Source organism: Barbus barbus (assembly GCF_936440315.1).
Source record: "Barbus barbus genome assembly, chromosome: 4".
Taxonomy (NCBI): Eukaryota; Metazoa; Chordata; class Actinopteri; order Cypriniformes; family Cyprinidae; genus Barbus; species Barbus barbus.
In genome coordinates, this window is record NC_136732.1 from 42,673,024 (window position 1) to 42,694,092 (window position 21,069).

At 40.1% G+C, this 21,069-nt stretch overlaps 2 protein-coding genes across 3 annotated transcripts; one reads left to right on the plus strand and one right to left on the minus strand.

Moving 5' to 3' along the window:
- Window positions 1–296: 296 nt before the first annotated feature.
- Window positions 297–10,276, minus strand: LOC306866389 (CD9 antigen-like). 2 transcript variants are annotated; one of them, XM_079411575.1, is made up of 9 exons: window positions 10,186–10,276; window positions 9,364–9,441; window positions 8,236–8,338; window positions 8,060–8,157; window positions 7,765–7,839; window positions 7,580–7,681; window positions 2,467–2,556; window positions 2,290–2,373; window positions 297–767 (listed from the first exon to the last, which is right to left on the minus strand). In XM_079411575.1, the coding sequence occupies exons 2-9, from the start codon at window positions 9,421–9,423 to the stop codon at window positions 690–692; spliced, it is 690 nt and encodes a 229-aa protein (XP_079267701.1). In that variant the 5' UTR covers window positions 9,424–9,441; window positions 10,186–10,276; the 3' UTR covers window positions 297–689. The 2 variants fall into 2 exon arrangements, with proteins under 2 accessions (XP_079267701.1, XP_079267702.1); XM_079411576.1 differs by lacking the exons at window positions 9,364–9,441; window positions 10,186–10,276 and adding an exon at window positions 9,194–9,306.
- Window positions 10,277–10,286: 10 nt separating this feature from the next.
- Window positions 10,287–13,323, plus strand: LOC306866402 (uncharacterized protein). The gene is made up of 3 exons (XM_079411598.1): window positions 10,287–10,389; window positions 10,823–10,912; window positions 12,233–13,323. Exon 3 carries the CDS (start codon window positions 12,334–12,336, stop codon window positions 13,162–13,164), a length of 831 nt encoding a protein of 276 aa, XP_079267724.1. The 5' UTR covers window positions 10,287–10,389; window positions 10,823–10,912; window positions 12,233–12,333; the 3' UTR covers window positions 13,165–13,323.
- Window positions 13,324–21,069: the final 7,746 nt, after the last annotated feature.

Sequence of the window (21,069 nt, forward strand, 5' to 3'; positions counted from 1 at the left end):
TCATGTACACACTTCTGACCAGCAGGTGTCACCAGCGTGGCGTCTCGAGCGCTTCCAAACACTGAATCATTCTGAGAAGCAATCGGTTCAGTTGATTCGAAGCTTCGAAAAGATTCGTTTCTCCCATCACTAGCCACATCCCTATTAAATACATATCTATTTATCATGACATTCTCTTCTTCATTTCTCACATTTTATAGTCCATTTGTTTCTGCAACTTCATGTGTTGTAATGATTAGCAGTGCTTGTTTGATCACTCCTGACCTTTGACCTCTGATGAAACACACCGGACCGTGACAGGTTTATGGAAATTTCTTTAATGTGTCTCAGTAAAAAACAAACATGAAACATGCAGATTTTAATCGTACAGCAAGACAATGAAATATTCAGGAAGAGCTCGTAACAGACAGCGAGTTTAACTTTAATGCATAAAACAAGCCCATATGTTGAGATGTATCATGTTTATGAGTGGTTCGTGCTGATAAATGAAATGAAGCGTTACAAACTACAGCAGATCAGTTCTGATTTCTGTGAAACTCAGTCGACTTTAATTCGCCTCAGTTTAGATTGAAGAATTGAGCAGGAAGCGATTCGGTTCAGTTCTAGATGAGTGACACACACAGGTGTGATTCCCTTGACCTTTGACCGAAGAAAGCATTCATCCGTCCATCAGACAGACGAGTGGAGGCTCAGTAGATGTTTGTAGAAGAGTAGTAAGACGGCTTGAGGCTACTATAGAGCACAGAGCTGCAGACCAGCGCCAGTACCTGTCGAGCAGAGAGAGAGAGAGAAAAACGCTTTACCAAATACACTTAGTCAAATACGCTTAATGTCAAATACGATTTACGTCAAATACGATTTACGTCAAATACGATTTACGTCAAATACGATTTACGTCAATAACGCTTAATGTCAAAAACGTGTAACGTCAAATACGCTTAACGACAAATACACTTAAAGTCAAAAACGCTTAATGTCAAAAACATTTAACGTCAAAAACGCTTAACGTCAAAAATGCTTAACGTCAAATACGCTTAATGTCAAAAACACAACATCAAAAACATTTAACGTATAAAACGCTTAACGTCAAATACGCTTAATGTCAAAAACATTTAACGTCAAAAATGCTTAACGTCAAAAATTCTTAACGTCAAATACGCTTAATGTCAAAAACATTTAACGTCAAAAATGCTTAACGTCAAAAATGCTTAACGTCAAAAATGCTTAACGTCAAATACGCTTAATGTCAAAAACATTTAACGTCAAAAATGCTTAACGTCAAAAATGCTTAACGTCAAATACGCTTAATGTCAAAAACATTTAACGTCAAAAACGCTTAACGTCAAAAATGCTTAACGTCAAATACGCTTAATGTCAAAAACATTTAACGTCAAAAACGCTTAACGTCAAAAACATTTAACGTCAAAAATGCTTAACGTCAAATACGCTTAATGTCAAAAACGCAACGTCAAAAACATTTAACGTAAAAAACGCTTAACGTCAAAAACGCTTAATGTTAAAAAACACTCAGTGTCAAAAATGTTTAACGTCAAAAACGCTTAATGTCACATATACTTAACATCAATAACACTTGACATCAAAACACTTAACGTCAAAATGCTTAACGTGGCTTAATGCATTAAGACTGTGTTTTAAAAAGACCAAACTCAGTAAACACATTAATAAAGAATACTATGTACAGACAAGCAGATGAGTCCAGAATAAGAACACAATGCTTTTAATTACACGTTAAGCGTTTTCCTCCCATAGAAAATCGTTATAAGGAAAATGCTTAATGTGGCTTAATGCATTGAAACTGTGCTTTTAAAAACACAAAATTCAATAAACATTACTAATAAATCATTCTGTGTACAGACAAGCAGCCCTGTTATGGCCTAATAGTTAGAGAATTGGGCTTCTAATATGAAGACTGCGGGTTTGAGTCTCAGGAATCGTCGGTGTGTGTGTGTGTGTGTGTGTGTGTGCGCACATGAATGGCTTAAATACAGAGCACAAATTCTGAGTATGGGTCACCATACTTGGCCACGTTACTTCACTTTTCAGAATACGAACACTGTTATACAGATTATATGGAATACTGTTTTAATGCAATTAAATGGATTGTGTTCTTATTCTGGGCTCATCTGCATGTCTGCAAATAGTATACTTTATTAATAAAGTGTTTATTGAGTTTGGTCTTTTAAAAGCACTGTTTTAATGCATTAAGCCACGTTAAGTGTTTTTCACGTTAAGCGTTTTAGAATGTTGCTGTGTGAACGATGGACTCACCATGATTCCTGCCGTCCCCAGAAACCCTCCCAGCACCAGCGGAGCGTTTGCTTTGAAGATGTTCTTGATCAAGCTGGGACAGCTCTACACACACACACACACACACGGATGAGTGCCTGCACTCCTCTAACTTCAAACAGCCAGAAATCAGAGCAAGACAAACAGGAAGTGACTCACAGAATACATCAGTTTCTCCAGGAAGCTACCTTCTGGACAGGTGTCACGCACAAACGGCTCAATCGCTCCACCCATGCCACAACAGTCGAACTGAAACACAAACGCACACACCTGTCAGCTCACGTGTGTGTATGTGAGTGTGCGTGCGTGTAAGTGTGTGTATGTGAGTGTGCGTGCGTGTAAGCGTGTGTATTTGTGTGTGCGTGTATGAGGTGTGAAAGCTGCCACACCGAAGACTTGGCAGGAGAAGGAGCAGTCTACCCTTCCGTCGCCGTCAGTCCGTGTCGATTTTTGAATGGGGATTGATGGGGAGGGCAGACGACAGACCCGCGGCGACGTGACGGCGGTGTATGTAAGACATTTATCACAAATATACGTGTACTAAGTACGTCTGAACTAGGTACGTTGCCTTACAAGACGCCTGATATGTACGTCGTCTCCATGTTCGTCGCTTCAAATGAACTTTAAAGTTTGCAATAGTAGATATAATTATTATTCACTATTAACACTTGTTAGGAAATAAGTAAAAGCAATAGCCTATAACAAATACAAGTTTATTTCATTTTAGATAACTTAGGCTGTTACATTGGTGTAGTACCGCAAACAACGCTCTTACTATTAAAGGTGTTCTATTTGACTCGGACGCTGTAGTCAACATTAAATGACGTGGAGCGCACATTATTCAAAGGAAATATATTTAGTTTCATGATGTTCAAAATGTTATACAGCCTATAAAATTTTGTAATAAAAAAAGAAAGGTTCCTTACAACAGTCTCAGATGTTATATATTATTGAAGCCTTTGAGTTCAGAGGCTTTGCCATTCTTAAAGGAAGTAAATAGGAACTTTATATTGCTGGAAAACATTCTAAAATTGGGATTCCTGTGAATGGTTCTGGCACTGTGAAGATGACATTTACTCAGAATACAGGGTAACAATAAAGTAAAATCAAGATTAACATAATTGAGATGAAAATCTGACAAACTAAATTATAGTTCCTCTAATTGGTTAGAATACATGAATACTAACATCATAACTTCTGATCAAAAAGACACAGAGAAGAAAATACTGAAATACTTATAAAATGTTTGACAACATTGCCTTTTTTAGTGTTTTTATAAGTCTTCAAATTAAATGTTGGATAACAATCAAAATGCACTATTTTTAGCTAGTATTGTGATAACCCAAAACTTCAAATAAGTTGTTTAGTGAAGTGAAGTGACATTCAGCCAAGTATAGTGACCCATACTCGGAATTCGTGCTCTGCATTTAACCCATCCAATGTACACACACACACACACACACACACACACACACACACACACACACACACAGACACACACACACACACAGCAGTGAACACACACACACACACACAGCAGTGAACACACACACACACACACACACAGCAGTGAACACACACACACACAGCAGTGAACACACAGATTTTTAATATTATACATTTAAGTGTAAATGTAATTCTGGGCCTAGTAAATCAATGTATTGTTATTATATTATAAAAACCTAACTTTTACTAATTTCTTCCAGATGCAGTGATCCAGAAATTTCTTCACCGGGGGCCTCTTCGGGATGGCAATAAACCAAAAACTACCCAAGCTGTGGGAATCCACACCTGTAGACCTTTAGCTGAACCACTACAATTGGTTGATGTTCTGTTTCTTATGCCTGTTCAGTGTTTTGATCAGTTATATATGTAAATGTTTCTCTTTTTTTTTTCTTTTTGATTGTGCCGCTCAATAAGATTGTTTAATTTGTTAAAGATTGTTCTAAATAAAGACTTGAATTTAAATAAAGACTTGAAATAGATGTTATTTTTTGTATCTTATTGCACCATTCAACATTTTAGTCTTAAGGCATGAAATGTGCAATGCACTGCAACTTTGTAGATGCATACAACCTGTATTAAAATATAATTTTAAAGATCAAAGATCACATATTAAAAGATCAAATATATGAAACCATATATTTCATAATTAAAAGATTGTCATATATAAGTGACACGTCACATATGTAAATAATTTGTATGCATATATGTCCAATTTGTATATAACGCATAATTACAAAAGACATATATCTCACATATATTAATAATGATATACATTCCATATATGGCAATAAATGTATTATACATACATAAACATATATTTTTGTATGGGGTAGACTTATATGTCAATATATGAAATTGTCCCAATTTCTAATATGATTCATATATGAATAGGGCATATATAAAACATGTATTGCTTATAAGGGAATTTTGTATATGCACATATATTACATTTCCGTATGGGACTCCATTCCCATCTTACTACTAATAATATTTATGAGAACTTTCAATCCGGTTTTCGCCCCCTTCACAGCACTGAAACAGCTCTCCTTAAAATAACAAATGATCTACTTGTAGCTTGTGATTCGGGTTTGCTCTCCATCCTTATTCTCCTTGATCTTACAACAGCGTTTGATACTATCTCTCATTCCATCCTTCTTGACAGACTCTCCTATATTGGTTTAACTAACACCCCCCTCGCCTGGTTTACTTCATATTTATCTGGTCGCACACAGTTTATTCAACTCAAATCCCATAGGTCTGACTCTTTTTCTGTATCTGCCGGTGTCCCTCAGGGCTCTGTCCTGGGACCCCTCCTTTTTATCATTTACATTCTTCCACTCGGTTATATATTCCGTAAATACAACATTCACTTTCACTGCTATGCCGATGACACCCAGCTCTACCTCTCCACTAAACCACTCGAGTTTTTCCCTCCATCCTCCCTTGCCCTCTGTTTACAAGAAATTCATTCCTGGTTTTCCGCTAATTTTCTTAAACTTAACAATTCCAAAACAGAAGTCCTTCTCATAGGTACCCCATCCATTCTCTCCAAATACAAATGCTCTTCAATAGTCATTAATAACTTATCTGTTTTTCCTTCCCCTCAAGTTAAGAGCCTGGGCGTCATCCTCGATAGTACATTATCTTTTCAGTCACATATCAATACTATCACTCGATCTGCATATTTTCACTTACGTAATATCTCTCGTCTTCGTCCTTCACTCACCCCCCACACCACTGCTATCCTCGTGCACTGCCTCGTCACCTCCCGGATTGATTATTGCAATTCGCTTCTCTATGGTCTTCCTAATAAATCCCTCCAGAAACTGCAGCTCCTTCAAAACTCTGCAGCACGGATCATAACTCAGACTCCGAACTTTTTCCATATCACTTCTACTTTGCAACAACTCCACTGGCTCCCCATAAAATAAAGAATTAACTTTAAAATACTTCTCATTACATTTAAAGCACTTCATAGCCTGGCCCCTTCTTATATCTCGGATCTTCTTCATGTTGCTATTCCAGCTCGCACTCTTCGTTCTTCCTCTACTCTTCAGCTTTCTGTTCCACCCGTTAAACTTGTGACCATGGGCCGCAGAGCATTTGGTTGTGCTGCTCCCCAGCTCTGGAATTCCCTCCCCCCAGATCTCCGTGCCATAGACTCTCTTCCGTTGTTCAAATCTAGACTCCAGACTTATCTGTTTCGTTTGTCTTACATCGATTAGTCATGTACTTACCTTGTCATGTTGCACCTTGTTTTAACTGTTACCTGCTCTGATGTTTTAAGTGTATTTTGTTCGTTGATTTGTACAGTGTCCTTGGGTGTCCTGAAAGGCGCTTTCAAATAAAATGTATTATTATTATTATTATTATTAAAATGGTTATTTGTGTTGATGCTGATTAAAAACCTCCTTTTCGTTTACTCCTCGTCGGGCTCTTATCTTACTACAACGCAAACCGTGACAACGAGATCTTGTGCCTCGCAAAATTACAACATGTGGATATTTCTTGTCGAGGTGAAAATGTGTCTGGGATATCAGCATAGTTTGTAGCTAAACATTTGACAAAGCTTGCGTTATTTCATTCTGAATAGCGTTATCTGTTTGTTTCCAGTAACGTGCATGTGTTTCACGGTCACCTGAGCATCTCTCTGCAACTCAGTCAACAAACTCGACTCTGCATGTGCTAAGAGTTATATGATACGTTTGGGATAATTACAAAGTTAATCTGTGGTTGAAAGGGGTGCTGTTGAAAACATTTAGAACAAATATTGTTACGCCAACACAAAATATTACATCAATATATTTCTAAATATGCAACCTGTGGCAATCACTGGGCCGCTGGTGCCCTCTGTAGGCATTTTAATAATACATATTGTACTTAGGTTTGTATAGATGTATATTTCTTTATGTATTTTAACAGTGTTGTTCAATGAAAATAGGATTACTCACTTTTGATGTTTTATTTAAACCAATTATTATTTCCTCATCATTACAGGTATTTAAGTCTATCTCTATTACATAATACAAAAACATATCATCAGTAGATTGCTCATTTAACAAAATAATCGTTAGAGACAGCCCAATTTAATATGTTTCAAAATGCACTTAACAATTCTATTAGAATACCGTTTCACCACCTTCTCTTGCCTCAGAATGGCACATATGTTAAATAATTAATGAATTTATGTGCAAATTTGTGTCTGTAAGATGTTATTGTGAAAATACAATTAATTTTCAGCTGTGTTGGTGTATAATTTCTTGTAAAATAATAATGTAAAATCGAAAATAATGAAATTGAACACTATTTGAGGTATTTGGCATCACGAGTCTGTGGAGGCGAACGTACATATCACGCATCTTCTGAGTGCGTGTGTGTGTGTGCATGTGTGAGAGTGTGTGAGTGTGTGTGTGTGTGTGTGCGTGTGTGTGAGTGTGCGTGTGAGTGTGTGCATGTTTATGTGGTTTATGAGGACACAAATGTGTATAATGACATGGGTATGACAGAGGTATTACAATATGAAGGTGGTTTATGAGGACACTGCCTATGTCCCCGTAATTCAAAAGGCTTAAAAACATACTAAATGGTGTTTTTTTGAAAATCTAAAAATGCACAAAGTGTCCTGTGAGGGCTAAGTTTAGGTGTAGGGTTGGTGTAGGGCAATAGCACACACAGTTTGTTCAGAATAACAACCATTACGCCTATGGAGAGTCCCCATAAACCACAAAAACCAACATGTGTGTGTGTGTGTGTGTGTGTCTCTTACAGCGTTGTGGAATAATTTGAGGGTGACGGCTTGACCTGGGCTCCTAGTGTTGACATACTGAGCGTAGATTGTGGCATAGAAGTTCACCAACTCATCTGACACCTACAACACAACACACACACATTAAAACCAGCACTATTACACAGACACCTGTGAATGTGTGTGTGTGTGTGTGTGTGTTTTACCCGGTCGCTCCACATGAAGGCCATCACACCAGCTGTGATTTCAATGATGATCAGAAAGGTCAGCAGGCCAGAAAACTAAATATCAGAAACACAGAAATGTTTATTCAGTACATACCCCTAGTTTATCTCATTCAGAAATAACTCTATTCTAGAAGAAGAGAAGGGTCATGACTTCTCCAGACAGGTGTGTGTGGATTTGACCAGTGAAACCTGACGAGGTTTGTGTATTACTGCTTTGGGAACAAACGTTGTTTTGATTCTTCACACATGCTGTTGTGTCTGCAGTGATGCTCACCACACCGAGAGCTGTTTTACTGTTATTACAGGCGCCGCAGTCACCGATCACAGCCACCAGCAGCATCAGGACCCCGGTGACCACCAGCACGGTCACTCCTGCGGACACACACACACACACGCTCAAACACCAGCTATATTTCACACCAGTCCCAGAGAAACAGCAGCAGAACTCACCGATGTTGAACTGAGCTGTGTTCAGATCGATGTCGAAGAACCCTTGGGTCTCTGCACCGAACCGGAGCCACATTCCCAGAGCCACCAGACCGAAGCCCAGCAGCTGAAACACATTCAGCACAGCCTTCATCAGAAACACCAGCACACTGAACACTGAAATAACTGCTGTGCCTTTACTGCACTGGAACACAAACAGCTCTGCCTTCGCTGCGCTTCATGCCAATGAGCTGAAGTGAGCAAACGGGCTGGTAGTGAGCTCCAGAGTGAGCAAAAGGGCTGGTAAAATCACTCTGGACCCCTCACATCCAGCACACTCCCTCTTTGAACTGTTACCGTCTGGTCGACGCTACAGAGCTCTGAGCACCAGAACGACCAGACACAGGAACAGTTTCTTCCCTCAGGCAATACATCTCATGAACACTCAACAATAAACGTGGAACACACAACTAATTCATTATCCGTGAAGTGAAGTGACATACAGCCAAGTATGGTGACCCATACTCAGAATTCGTGCTCTGCATTTATCCCATCCAACATGCACACACACAGCAGTGAACACACACACACCGTGAACACACACACGGAGCAGTGGGCAGCCATGCTGCAGCGCCCGGGGAGCAGGTGGGGGTTCGGTGTCTTGCTCAAGGGCATCTCAGTCGTGGTATTGAGGGTGGAGAGAGCGCTGGACATTCACTCCCCCCACCTACAATTCCTGCCGGCCTGAGACTCGAACCCACAACCTTCGGATTACGAGTCCGACTCTAACCATTAGGCCACGACTTCCCCTGTCGTGACCTCCCCCCATCCATTCACCACACTCACTTATTTTACTTTTATTTTCTCATTTCTAATTTGCACATACTTGACCTGTACATACATAGTTGTCTATATTATATATTGTGTTTTTGCTGCTTTGTACATTGCCTACATGTATATTTGTATATTATTCTTTCATTACCTGTGTCCTGTCCTGTTACTGTCTTTCTGTTGCACTGTGGAGCTTCTGTCACTACAACACATTCCCTGTATGTGTAAACATACCTGACCAATAAAGCTGATTCTGATTCTGATTCTGAAAGTGAAACTAGCGCTTCATTTCCATTTGCAGTGAATATGACTCAAACTCACAGCGAACAGGATGTTGAAGAGGATCAGGAAACACTTGCAGATCTGCGCGCAGCCGTCCATCACGAGCGACTGATTTCACTGCAACAAAACACCACTTTTAACAATATAATGACCAAACTATGTCAACTTTATTATGTTTAAATCACTTAAAGAATAGAATTTGAGAAGCATAACACATATATCCCACATGAAAAAATACTAGAGTAATTTATAGTAAATACTAGTGTTTTGGAATCATATTTTACTATAGTATGTCTCAAAAACACTATAGTATTTACTATAAATTACTGCAGTATTTTTTAGGTAAATTACCCAACTGTGTCTGCACTGCAAACAATGCTTTTCATACTTAGATGTTTTTGCCTTGTTTCAAGCCAAAATATCAAAAAATTCTTAAATCAAGAAGGATTTTCTAGACAATTAAAACTTGTCTTGTTTTCAGAAAAAAAATTAAATAAATAGGTGAGTTTTTACTTGAAACAAGCGAAATAATCTGGCAATGGGGTAAGAAAAATAATCTTGTTTTCTGTTTGACATAAGATTATTTTTCTTATTATTCTGCAATTATTTTGACTACATCTAAGTAAGAAAAGCATGTTTTGCAGTGAGGGTTATATTATACTACAATACAGTACAGTTTACTGTAGTAAAAACTAAAGTATACTGCAGTATTTAATCCAGTTTATCAGTTCACTATAGTTAATACAGCAGTATGCTGCAGCATTCATTAACAATGTGTTGACAACACCATAATATATACAGTGCACTAGTATTTGTTATAAATGACTACAGAGTTGATGTGATAAAGATAAATAAACTTGCCTTGTTCAGTAATGATGAGGAGATGAGAAGCGCTCGCGTGCTGCTGCTCTCTCTGCTGTGCGCGTGCTTGCTCCTGCGGCGCGGCGTGCGCGCTCATTGGTGCGCCGCTCGAGTGACGTCAGGCGTTTCAGTAGAGCAGAATCGAAACCATCGCCTGCAGGATTCCTCTGAAACCCCGAGCAAACACGCACGAGCATGCGACGGGTGCGTCAGTGAGCAAATTACAGCGGATTTAGCTGACTCCTATTACAAAGTGCACGGTTATAAAGGAAGGCATTTGAAGCGGACATGAAGAAATCATGTCAAAAGAAAGAATGAACTTCATGTTGGCTTTATGTTGAAAGCGGAGTAACGCGTTTGACGCATGCGCGTTATAAATGGAAGTTCAAACAAAAACAGATTTAAATTCCCTGATAGCACGCATACATCACAGAGACGTGTTATCAGAGCGTTTGCTCATCTGCAATTCATATATCCTATCTTTGAGATGTTTATGATTTAGAAAGGGTGTAAATCTGAATCTTACAGACGTCTGTCAGATGTTTGTACACCGCAGATGCTCTCAAGACCTTTATCAGACGTCTGTGTGCTATCTGGGGTACCCTTGTGGAAACTTCTGTGTGTGTTTAATACGCAGATGGTGTGGGCTTCTGTGACAGGATGGAAGTGAAGTGAATCCAGATCAGGCGTGGCGAGTGTGAACGGGCCGCAGAGACGAGGACTGCAGGTACTGTGCTGATCTGATGCCATGATTCTGAAACACCTTTAAATCATGTTTGACACGCACTTCACTGGATTCCAGAGATTGGTGAAGCAGAAATCTCCACAGATCTCGTCCTTCAGCAGCCATGTTTGATTCGGTCTGGCGTTCTTTTTGTAATTCAGTGTGGTAAAGTATACTAAAACGTATTGTAATAAAGGAAAGAAAGCATATTTGACAACTATAACCCCCCCCCCCCGTAAAACAACAGAATAAGTAATGATAATAAGTATTAAATTATGTATTAAATATGCTCTGTGAATAATTTACTGTGGTGTATTTTCTCATATTCTGTGTCTCAGTCAGTGATTCTGTTTACTTTCATTTCCCCAAAGTAGCTTTCATAATGTGGTTTAGTCTGAAATAGGTTTGTTCAGCAGGACTGAAACTGATGTTTGTGAGCTTTACGGTGGATCAGGATGTGTAGAGAGTGAATATATGTGATTAACAGAGACCTGCCTAACTCATGAAAGTGTTCATCTGTAAACTCTGTCCTGTCTGTCTGATATTATGGAGCCACAGATAATATCCAGTGATCGGTGTTTTCTGTAAATGAGTGAGGTCTGGCTTTTACCTCTGTAACGTAATAACAACATAATATTAATATGTAATTTAAAGAAATAGTTTAATTTAGCTCAAAGGGAATAATTTATGATTTTATAGGGATTTGAACAGAATCAGTGTTACGGCGATTCACTGAACGAGCCGTATAACAAGCTCTGCACTGGATATTAAAATCCCAAATATAGTGAAAACACTATTAAATAGCACAGTAACTAGATCAGATTAAGGTATTAACTTGTGAGCAGAAAACACAAGATACTTCTCTTTTCAATATAAATCAGATTTTATTTATCTAAACCTAAGACATAAACTAATCTAACACATGAACACAAGCATTAACACGTTGCAGAAAGAGAGAAAGTGAGGAAAGGATGAGTATAAGAGAATGAAAATGTGAAATCCCAAGTTTACACCAATATGTTCAATTGCATAGACCTGAACAACCATCAATCACTTATTTAACCCTCGCTTTGAGTTTCTGTCATGGTTTAGTCTGTCTAGTTTCCCTTTTGCCCATATTTGGTTTTTCCTGTCATTAGTTAAGTATCAATCATTCTCATCACCTGTGATGAATTAATTATCTTGTTTGTTCCTTTGTCCTGTTCCCTTTAAAGGTCCTCAGTTCTCCTCATGTCGCTGTCGTGTCTTAATGTTATGTAAAGTTAGGTTAACGTTTGTTCTGAGATTGTTTTCTTGTATCCTGAAACTCTTTTGTTATTAAAGATTCTGTTTTAGACTCACCCGCGAGTTCCTGCATTCCTTTGTGGAGCCAACCATTACAGATTAGAAGACACGACCGAACAGAAGATGAGGAGAGGCGGTTGATGTTAGTTCTCCGCAAGGGAGGTTCGGGGATGTTCCGCGAGCTTCCTCCGCTCACGGCGAAGATGATGCCGCCGCCCACGATGTTTCCGCCGTCCGAGGCGATGTTGATTCAGCCCGTGCCGATAATGGTTCTGCCGTCCAGGACGATGATGATTCCGCCTGCGGCGAAGATGGTGCCGCCGTACGAGGCGATGATTGTGCTGCTGTACGAGGCGATGATGATTCCGCCCGCGGCGAAGATGGTTCCGCCGTCTACGGCGATGATTGTGCCGCCGTCCGAGGCGATGATGGTTCCGCCCGCGGCGAAGACAGTTCCGCCGACACAAAACGCGGGGCTATTGGATGAGGCTCTGCCCCCGGAGTTCTCGGCTCCCGTACTCTCTCCAGTGCCTGCTCCTCGCCAGTGCCCTCCAGTGCCTGCTCCTCGCCAGTACCCTCCAGTGCCTGCTCCTCGCCAGTACCCTCCAGTGCCTGCTCCTCGCAAGTGCCCTCCAGTGCCTGCGCCTCGCAAGCGCCCTCCAGTGCCTGCTCCTCGCAAGCTCCCTCCAGTGCCTTCTCCTCGCCAGTTCCCTCAAGTGCCTGCTCCTCGCAAGTACCCTCCTGCGTCTCCGCTGGTTCCGCCCAGCACTCCTTCTCTCCGAGAAGTCACATTTCCAGAGCACCCCCGAGAATTTGCGCTGTCAGAGCGCCGCCGAGAGTCCGCGCTGCAAGAGCGCCCTCCTGCGTCTCTGCTGGTCCCGTCCAGCTCTCCTGCGTCTCCGCTGTTACGACTTACTAGGGATCAATCGCAGCAGAAAGGGAAAGAAGAGCCTCGATACCAGAAAGAATAAAGATTAACAAGCTTTTATTTCAAATAATGTAAGGGTGTAACATCAGGGGTTGACAAGGCCAAAATAACAACCAAAAATAACTCTTTATTAACCTCTATCTTTCCTCAATCAAAATTAAAGAAAACAAAATACAATCACCCTCACCTAACTCCCTTTTCCAAAAACAATATAAAAAAAGATATTCCAAAAATAAAACGGCGTCAAACCCCCTACGTCCCTTATCACAATTATTTACAAATTAATTACATAAACTATATACCAGTTATAGGTTAACATTTCACAATCAGAATTCATAGTCATGGTCAATTAGGTGTGAATCAAATACAATCAGATCTGTTATCTAGAAAAAAGAACACACAACAACTAATACCGACAGAGTAGAATAATTTTCGGAGGAATACACAAATGTACAGCACGAAGTGAATGACGAGAAGTACAATGGCACAAAAGGCCTTGGTCAGCGTATAGGGCAGTCCTTTATCCAAGTCAGGCAAGGATAAGAACCAATCGCCACCTCCATCAGATTAACTCCAGGAACCGCCTTCCTGAAAATAAACGTAAACATACACAGAGAGAACACAAGAGGGCAGCATAGAAACAGACAAATGACTGAAGGTCATAACACCCCCACACTAAAAATAAAACATCAATGTTTTACTGATTAACACGGGATAGAGTGTCCGCAATAACATTATCAATACCTTTCTTATGACAGATCACTAAATTGTAACTTTGACAGATCAGAGACCAATGCATAAGACGATGATTTGCATTAGACATCCGCTGCAAAAACAAAAGAGGGTTGTGGTCCGTGTACACTGTAACACATTGTGAGCTGGACCCAACATAGACCTCAAAATGTTGCAAAGCGAGAATTAAAGCAAGAGCTTCTTTCTCTATTGTACTGTAATTGACTTGATGTTTATTAAATTTCTTCGAAAATAAGCTAATTGGGTGATTCAAACCATCAGCACCCATCTGAAGAAGAACGGCACCTGCACCGGAACCACTAGCATCAACTTCCAGTAAGAACGGTTTTTCAAAACAAGGTGCAGCAAGTACAGGGGCACTACAAAGTAAAGTTTTCAACGCTTCATAGGCAGACTGACATACTGGAGACCACTTAAATGAAACGGCTTTACTTAGTAATTTAGTGAGGGGAATGGCGACAACTGAAAAATGTTTACAAAAGCATCGGTAATAACCAGTCATGCCAAGAAATCGACGAAGTTCCTTCTTGGTGGTAGGAACAGGAAAATCAAGAATGGCTTGTACTTTTGAATTAAGAGGACGAACTTGACCATTTCCCACCTCTTTTCCCAAATATGTAACTGTGGCACAACCAAATTCACACTTAGACAAATTCAAAGTCAAATTTGCATTTCTCAAACACTTAAAAACATCATCCAAGGTTTTGAGATGATCTTCCCACGTATCAGTATAACACACTACATCTTCCAAATAAGCATCACAATTGGACACATTGGACAGCACTATGGACATTAATCGCTGAAACGTAGCTCCAGCATTTCGAAGTCCAAAGGCCATAACACAATACTGCATGAATACATCGGGAGTGGCGAAAGCAGAGATTTCTGATGCTCGATCTGTAAGTGGTACCTGCCAATATCCTTTTAGCAGATCTAATTTAGTTACAAACTTAGCATTTCCTACTCGATCGACACAATCTTCCATACGAGGAAGTGGAAAAGAATCAGCTCTTGTTAAAGCGTTAACCTTACGATAATCAGTACAGAATCTAGAGGATCCATCTGGCTTAGGGACGAGTAGACATGGGGAACACCACGGACTAGTACTAGGAACGGCTAAATTGTGCTCTAACAAATGCTGCATTTCTTGCTTCATTAACTGTCTTTTGAATGGGTTTACACGATAAGCACTCTGCTTAACTGGGGCATGTGAACCGATATCTATGTTGTGGTTTACCACATGGGTAACCGAAGGAAAGTCATTAAACAAAGTTGGATACTTCTCAATAAGATTAGAAATATCTACCTGAGCTGATACAGACAAGTGTAACAATTTTTCTGACAAATGCAACAAAGTTTCAGAATTTGGTAAACGAGCCGACAAAAATTATGCACTATTCATTCTCAAAGCGTCACTCTCGGGTGAGTATTCTGACAGTGACACAGTAACTGGTGCTATAGTAACGACAGATTTGTTAACGTCAGAATCAGAACGTGACACATATGCCTTAACCATATTAATGTGACAGACACATGATTTTCTCTTACGATCGGGGGTTTCAACTATATAATCCGTATCTCCAAGTTTCTCTTTGATCTCATAAGGACCAGCGAATTTAGCTTGAAGCGCTGAACCTGGCGTTGGAATTAAAACGAGAACTTTATCTCCAGCCTGAAATGATCGGGTGACAGTTTTTTTTATCGTAGTAGGTTTTCATTTGGTTTTGTACAGATTGTTTTTTTGCTAATTTCCACACTGAATGCAAGCGTTCACGAAATACACTAACATAATCTAAAACACTGATGGTTGGTGACATACGACTGGACGACAGAATTTGTTCTTGCAGAATTTTCAACGGACCACGAACAGTGTGTCCAAAAACCAACTCGGAAGAACTGAATCCAAGAGAAACTTGGGTAGTATTCCGAACTGCGAATAACAAGAGTGGGATGTGCTCATCCCATTCCTTCTCATGTACCACACAAAAGGTTCTGAGCATTGACTTTAAAGTTTGATGAAATCGTTCGATAGCACCTTGCGATTGAGGATGGTACACACTGGATACTTGATGTTTGATAGCTAACTGTTTCATTACCTTTGTGAACACGTTAGACATCAAATTAGTACCTTGGTCAGATTGAATGTGCTTCGGCATTCCAAAAGTAGTGCAAAACTTAACCACTGCTTTGACAATTGTGCAAGCTTTAATAGATCGCAATGGTATTGCTTCAGGAAATCTGGTAGATGCACACATTAATGTCAAAAGATAAGAATTTCCAGACTTCGTTTTAGGTAATGGCCCCACACAATCAATCAGGATTCAAATCAAATAAATTTCAAATTCAAATTTTATTTGTCACATACATATACATACGTAGTACGACATGTAGTGAAATGTATTGTACGACTGTCCAACAAATTGTCCAACAAAATTAAGAAAAACCTCAAGTTTACAAAAATACAGATAGAAAAAGTACAGTAAACATATATACAGAAATAAACTAGCAATAAAATAAAATAACAAATAGATATGAGAATAAAAATAGATATGAAGAATAAAAATAGAATATGATTCTATATAGATTCTATAAAAAGTAAAGTGTATGTCAGTGATAAAGTGTCTGTGTGCTGTGCAGTGCAGTAAATTGTATAAGTGAGTAAAAGGAATACTAAAGACAAAGACAAATGGTATGTAAGTCCCACTCATTTATCCCTACGTAACCTTCTACAAATTAGTGCAGATTGTATTTGAAAATGTGAAAAGGCCTTGATCAGCGTATAGGGCAGTCCTTTATCCAAGTCAGGCAAGGATAAGAACCAATCGCCACCTCCATCAGATTAACTCCAGGAACCGCCTTCCTGAAAATAAACGTAAACATATACAGAGTATCCGTGCTGCAAGAGCGCCCCCAAATGTCCGCGCAGCAAGAGCGCCCTCAAGTATCCGCGCTGCAAGAGCGCCCCCAAATGTCCGTGCTGCAAGAGCGCCCTCAAGTATCCGCGCTGCAAGAGCGCCCCCATATGTCCGCGCTGCAAGAGCGCCCTCAAGTATCCGCGCTGCAAGAGCGCCCCCAAATGTCCGCGCTGCAAGAGCGCCCTCAAGTATCCGCGCTGCAAGAGCGCCCCCAAATGACCGCTCCTCCCGAGCGTCCTCAAGAGCCCGCTCCTCCAGAGTGCCCTCCAGTGTCCGCTCCTCCTGAGCGCTCCACAGAGCCCTCTTCTCCTCCATTGTTCCCTGGAGGGAACTTCCCCAAGAAAATTTGGGGGGAAGGGGGCTATATACCCCTGGCCTGCGTGGACGGGCCGAAGGCAAAGGCCACGAAACTCCCTGTTCCATTCTCGGCCAACCCAAAAAATAGTCCCTCCATGGCCTCCCGTGTCTCCTGATCCGCCATGGCCTCCCGTGTCTTCTGATCCGACATGGCCTCCCGTGTCTCCTGATCCGCCATGGCCTCCCATGTCTCCTGATCCGCCATGGTCTCCCGTGTCTCCTGATCCGCCATGGCCTCCCAAGGCCCCTGATCCGCCCTGGAGGCTTCCCTGGTCTCCTTCCTGTCCTAGCCCGGCTCCAGCCTCCAGAGCGCCCGCCCCCCGCCCGTTATGTTTATGTTACGGTGCGGGACGCACCTTCCGGGAGGGGGGAGATATCTGTCACGGTTTAGTTTCTGTCTAGTTTCCCTTTTGCCCATATTTGGTTGCCATGGTGGATCAGTAGACACGGGAGGCCATGGTGGATCAGATCTAATACACCTACTCACCAAGCCTGCATTTATTTGATCCAAAATAAAACAACTAAAGCAGTAATATTGTGAGATATTTGTACTATTTAAAACAGCTGTTTTCTCTGTGAATATGTGTTAAACTGTAATCTATTTCTGTGATGCGCAGCTGTATTTCCAGCATCATTACTCCAGTCTTCGGTGTCACATGATCTTCAGAAATCATTCTAATATACTGATTTACTGCTAAGAAACATTTCTGATTATTACTATTATTATTAATATCAATATTTAAATCAGTGGAGTACATTTTATTTCAGGATTCTTTGATGAATAGAAATCCAAAAATCAGCATTTATATGAAATAAAATGCTTTTGTAACATTATAGTCTGTATCATTTTTTTTTTACCTTTATTTTTTTACAAGAACTATAGAAATTAATACTTTTATTTGATCAAAAGTGATGATAAAGACATTTCTAATGTTACAAAATATTTCTATTTCAGATAAATGCTGTTCTTCTGAACTTTCTATTCATCAAAGAAACCTGAAAAAATAAAACTCTGCTGTTTTCAACATTGATAATATTAATGTTCTTGAACTGCAAATCAGCATATTAGAATGATTTCTGAAGGATCATGTGACACTGAATCATCACAGAAAGAAATTATAAATGATAAATATCTTACTGTTCAAACACGTTTGTCTGGTAGTGTAAATTTTTAGAGTTCTGCATCAAACTAATTCATAAGGGAAACAAATCTAAACAATAAACCAGCTCTATAGCAGATTCTAAGTTAAGCAGGGCTGGGGACGCTCCATTTCTGCCTGATGCAAGGGTTCTGCTAATCAATGTCACACATCTGAGTAAACGAGACGGAGGGAAGTTAGTGACTGAAGGGCATAAAACATGAACTGGAACTCAGCCCACGGCTGTCATGAATCCAGATCAATCACTTCATTACAGCTGACTGAACTCTTTGTTTTAATATTTCCGTTAATAAACCACCAGATCCAGGTTTTTGGTTTAACCCTCTGGGCCCTGAGGGTGTTTTGGGGGACTGGAGAACTTTCGACATGCCCTGACATTTGTGCTTTTTTCAGTTGCTTATAAAAATATAAATGGCTAAAGTCTAATAACACTGTAAACAGCACAAACTGGGCTATAATATTATATTAGCTGCATTTATGTACATGATTGTGTTTTTGAGAAAGCAACGTTTATGCGTGGTTAGTGAAAAATTACAATTTTGAAGTCACTGAAATAAGGCCATAAAACACATACAGAACATTTGTTCACAAGACTTTTGAAAACTGGGTCTTGTAGCCTAGAATTTCTTCTTCAAAATGATCTGAAAAACATCTTACTCACTTATTCAGAGAAACCAATATATTGATTTAAAATTTCTAAGTCAGTTTTTGAGTAGAAAGGGTCTATGCGAGAGGGCGTGAACTATCATTATCAATGCAGTGATTATCATTATCACACCTGAGAAGACAAAGGCCCGCATAATGAGCTGCATAATGAGCCATTCAGTCAGGTGTGTGACAGAGGGAATTGCTACATGTGAATGTGAGGAAAAAATAAATGTATATATTTTTTGTTTGTAGTTTATTTAGAATATAAAGACATATATATATCATATAAAATAACTTGAGATTCACTTGTGAGTGCAGAAAAACAGTTTATTAGGAACAAACAAAAATCAACAACAGAAGAGTCAAGACATCGTGGGGCAGGAACAGGGGCAGGAAACTTTAACACAGGAAAGCGGGAGACTGCAGAAACTGCATGAGAAAACAATGGATGTGATTACCGCAATGATCTGACAAAGAAAGAGCAAACATGATGACTATAATATATATATATATATATATATATAAATATATATATATAAAAGGTTGAAATATATAAATGAACATCACATACCTGGCATTTCCAAAGTGTTTTTTTTATGTGCTCCCAAGACAAAAAAAAAAAAAAAACCTTACCTGCTTCCAGTCAGTCAGCACACTGTATATAACTCTGTAATCTATATAAAGCTACACTTAGCAAAATAGCAAACCTGCTGAAAAAGTTGTCTGTTACATATAACTGAAGACATATACTTGAATTTACACATGAAACATAGTAGTAGAGAATAAACATAAAAAAAAATAAAGTGTAAACAGGAAGAGTGCAAGATAAAAAAGGGTGTAAGGTTTTTAGAAGCCCACTCTTACACCCTATGTATAACCTACTCCCTCACGTTGTACACATAATTGAACAGCTATACATCTTTGTGCCACTCTAGGAAACAGTTCCTTTTCAGCTGAACACACAAGTGAACATCACATGCCTGGCATTTCCAAGGAGTGTCCTGTCTCTTACCATGCTTTGCCTTGCAAAGCACACAGGTCCGGCGACCAGCGCTGTTATCTGAGGCGTGCTCAGCTCCTGGAAATGGCACATGGTGAACACTGGTCTGTTTTGGTGCTATTTTCTGTGACACACCACAGAGCTCTGCCGTTAGTTCTTCCATAAACTGCTTGTGACTCATGGTGCCATAAAGCTCTTTGTGTACAATAAAAGCATTGGTGGCAGCAATGTCCAAGAAGTGTAGAAAGATCTTTCTGTACCACTTTATTGTTTTGTGCTGTGTACTGTAGTACTGTAACAGCTGATCAGACAGGTCAACGCCCCCCATGTGCTGGTTGTAGGCAGTCACAGGTGCAGGACTTGGAAAACTCTTTGTCCTCCATCCATTTTCTGTTTTCACCCTCCTCTGCACAGTGTCTCCTGTATAAGCAGCATGGATGGTGGAGCAGACAGACACCTCTCGTGTGTCCATCCACTTCACAAACACAAGATGTTTGTCTCAAATCCACCTGATGGAGCCCCTCACTGATTTTTTTGGTGAGTGAGTTAGCTGCATTCCGAGGGCAATCCTTCCTGTTGTCTCTGTAAGTCCCACATGCACCAAACTTCAAAGCAAACAGGTCTGTTAGGAGCTTGGGACTAGTGTAAAAATTATCCATGTAAACATGGTACCCAGAGCCCAAAACTGTACGGTCTAACAGAGATGTCACAGCATCATATGACAGTCCATGGCCTGTTGGAAAGTGGTTCTTTCCTGTGTACACGGCAAAATCTACAGTATATCCATTTGATGAGTCCGCAAGAACAAACAACTTGAAGCCCCACCTGGTTGGCTTGGCTTTCATGTACTGAGTCATTCCTGTGTTTGCTTTGCATGCCACCATTCTTTCATCCACTGCTAAATTTTTTCTTGGATGATAGATGGCCTTACATGCAAGCCGGATAGTGTCCATGAGGGGTCTGACCCTGAAAAGCCGGTCGTGTTCAGCTGTGCCCCTCTTTCTGTCATTGTCCTGGTCTGCATCTGGGTGACTCATGTGGAGATTCCATGAAATGGTGCGGTATCTGTCCCTTGACATGATTGTGGCAGGAAAAGGAACAGAGAAAAGACTGTC

What these genes read in the sequence shown, in the direction of transcription:
- LOC306866389 (XM_079411575.1), bottom strand. Translation starts at nt 9,423, where the DNA reads ATGGACGGCTGCGCGCAGATCTGCAAGTGTTTCCTGATCCTCTTCAAC. An exon ending in CACAGCTCAGTTCAACATCG is followed by an intron (nt 8,158 to 8,235) that starts GTGAGTTCTGCT and finishes GTGTGTCCGCAG; the next exon opens with GAGTGACCGTGCTGGTGGTC. An exon ending in TGGAGAAACTGATGTATTCT is followed by an intron (nt 2,374 to 2,466) that starts GTGAGTCACTTC and finishes GTGTGTGTGTAG; the next exon opens with AGCTGTCCCAGCTTGATCAA.
- LOC306866402 (XM_079411598.1), top strand. Translation starts at nt 12,334, where the DNA reads ATGTTAGTTCTCCGCAAGGGAGGTTCGGGGATGTTCCGCGAGCTTCCT.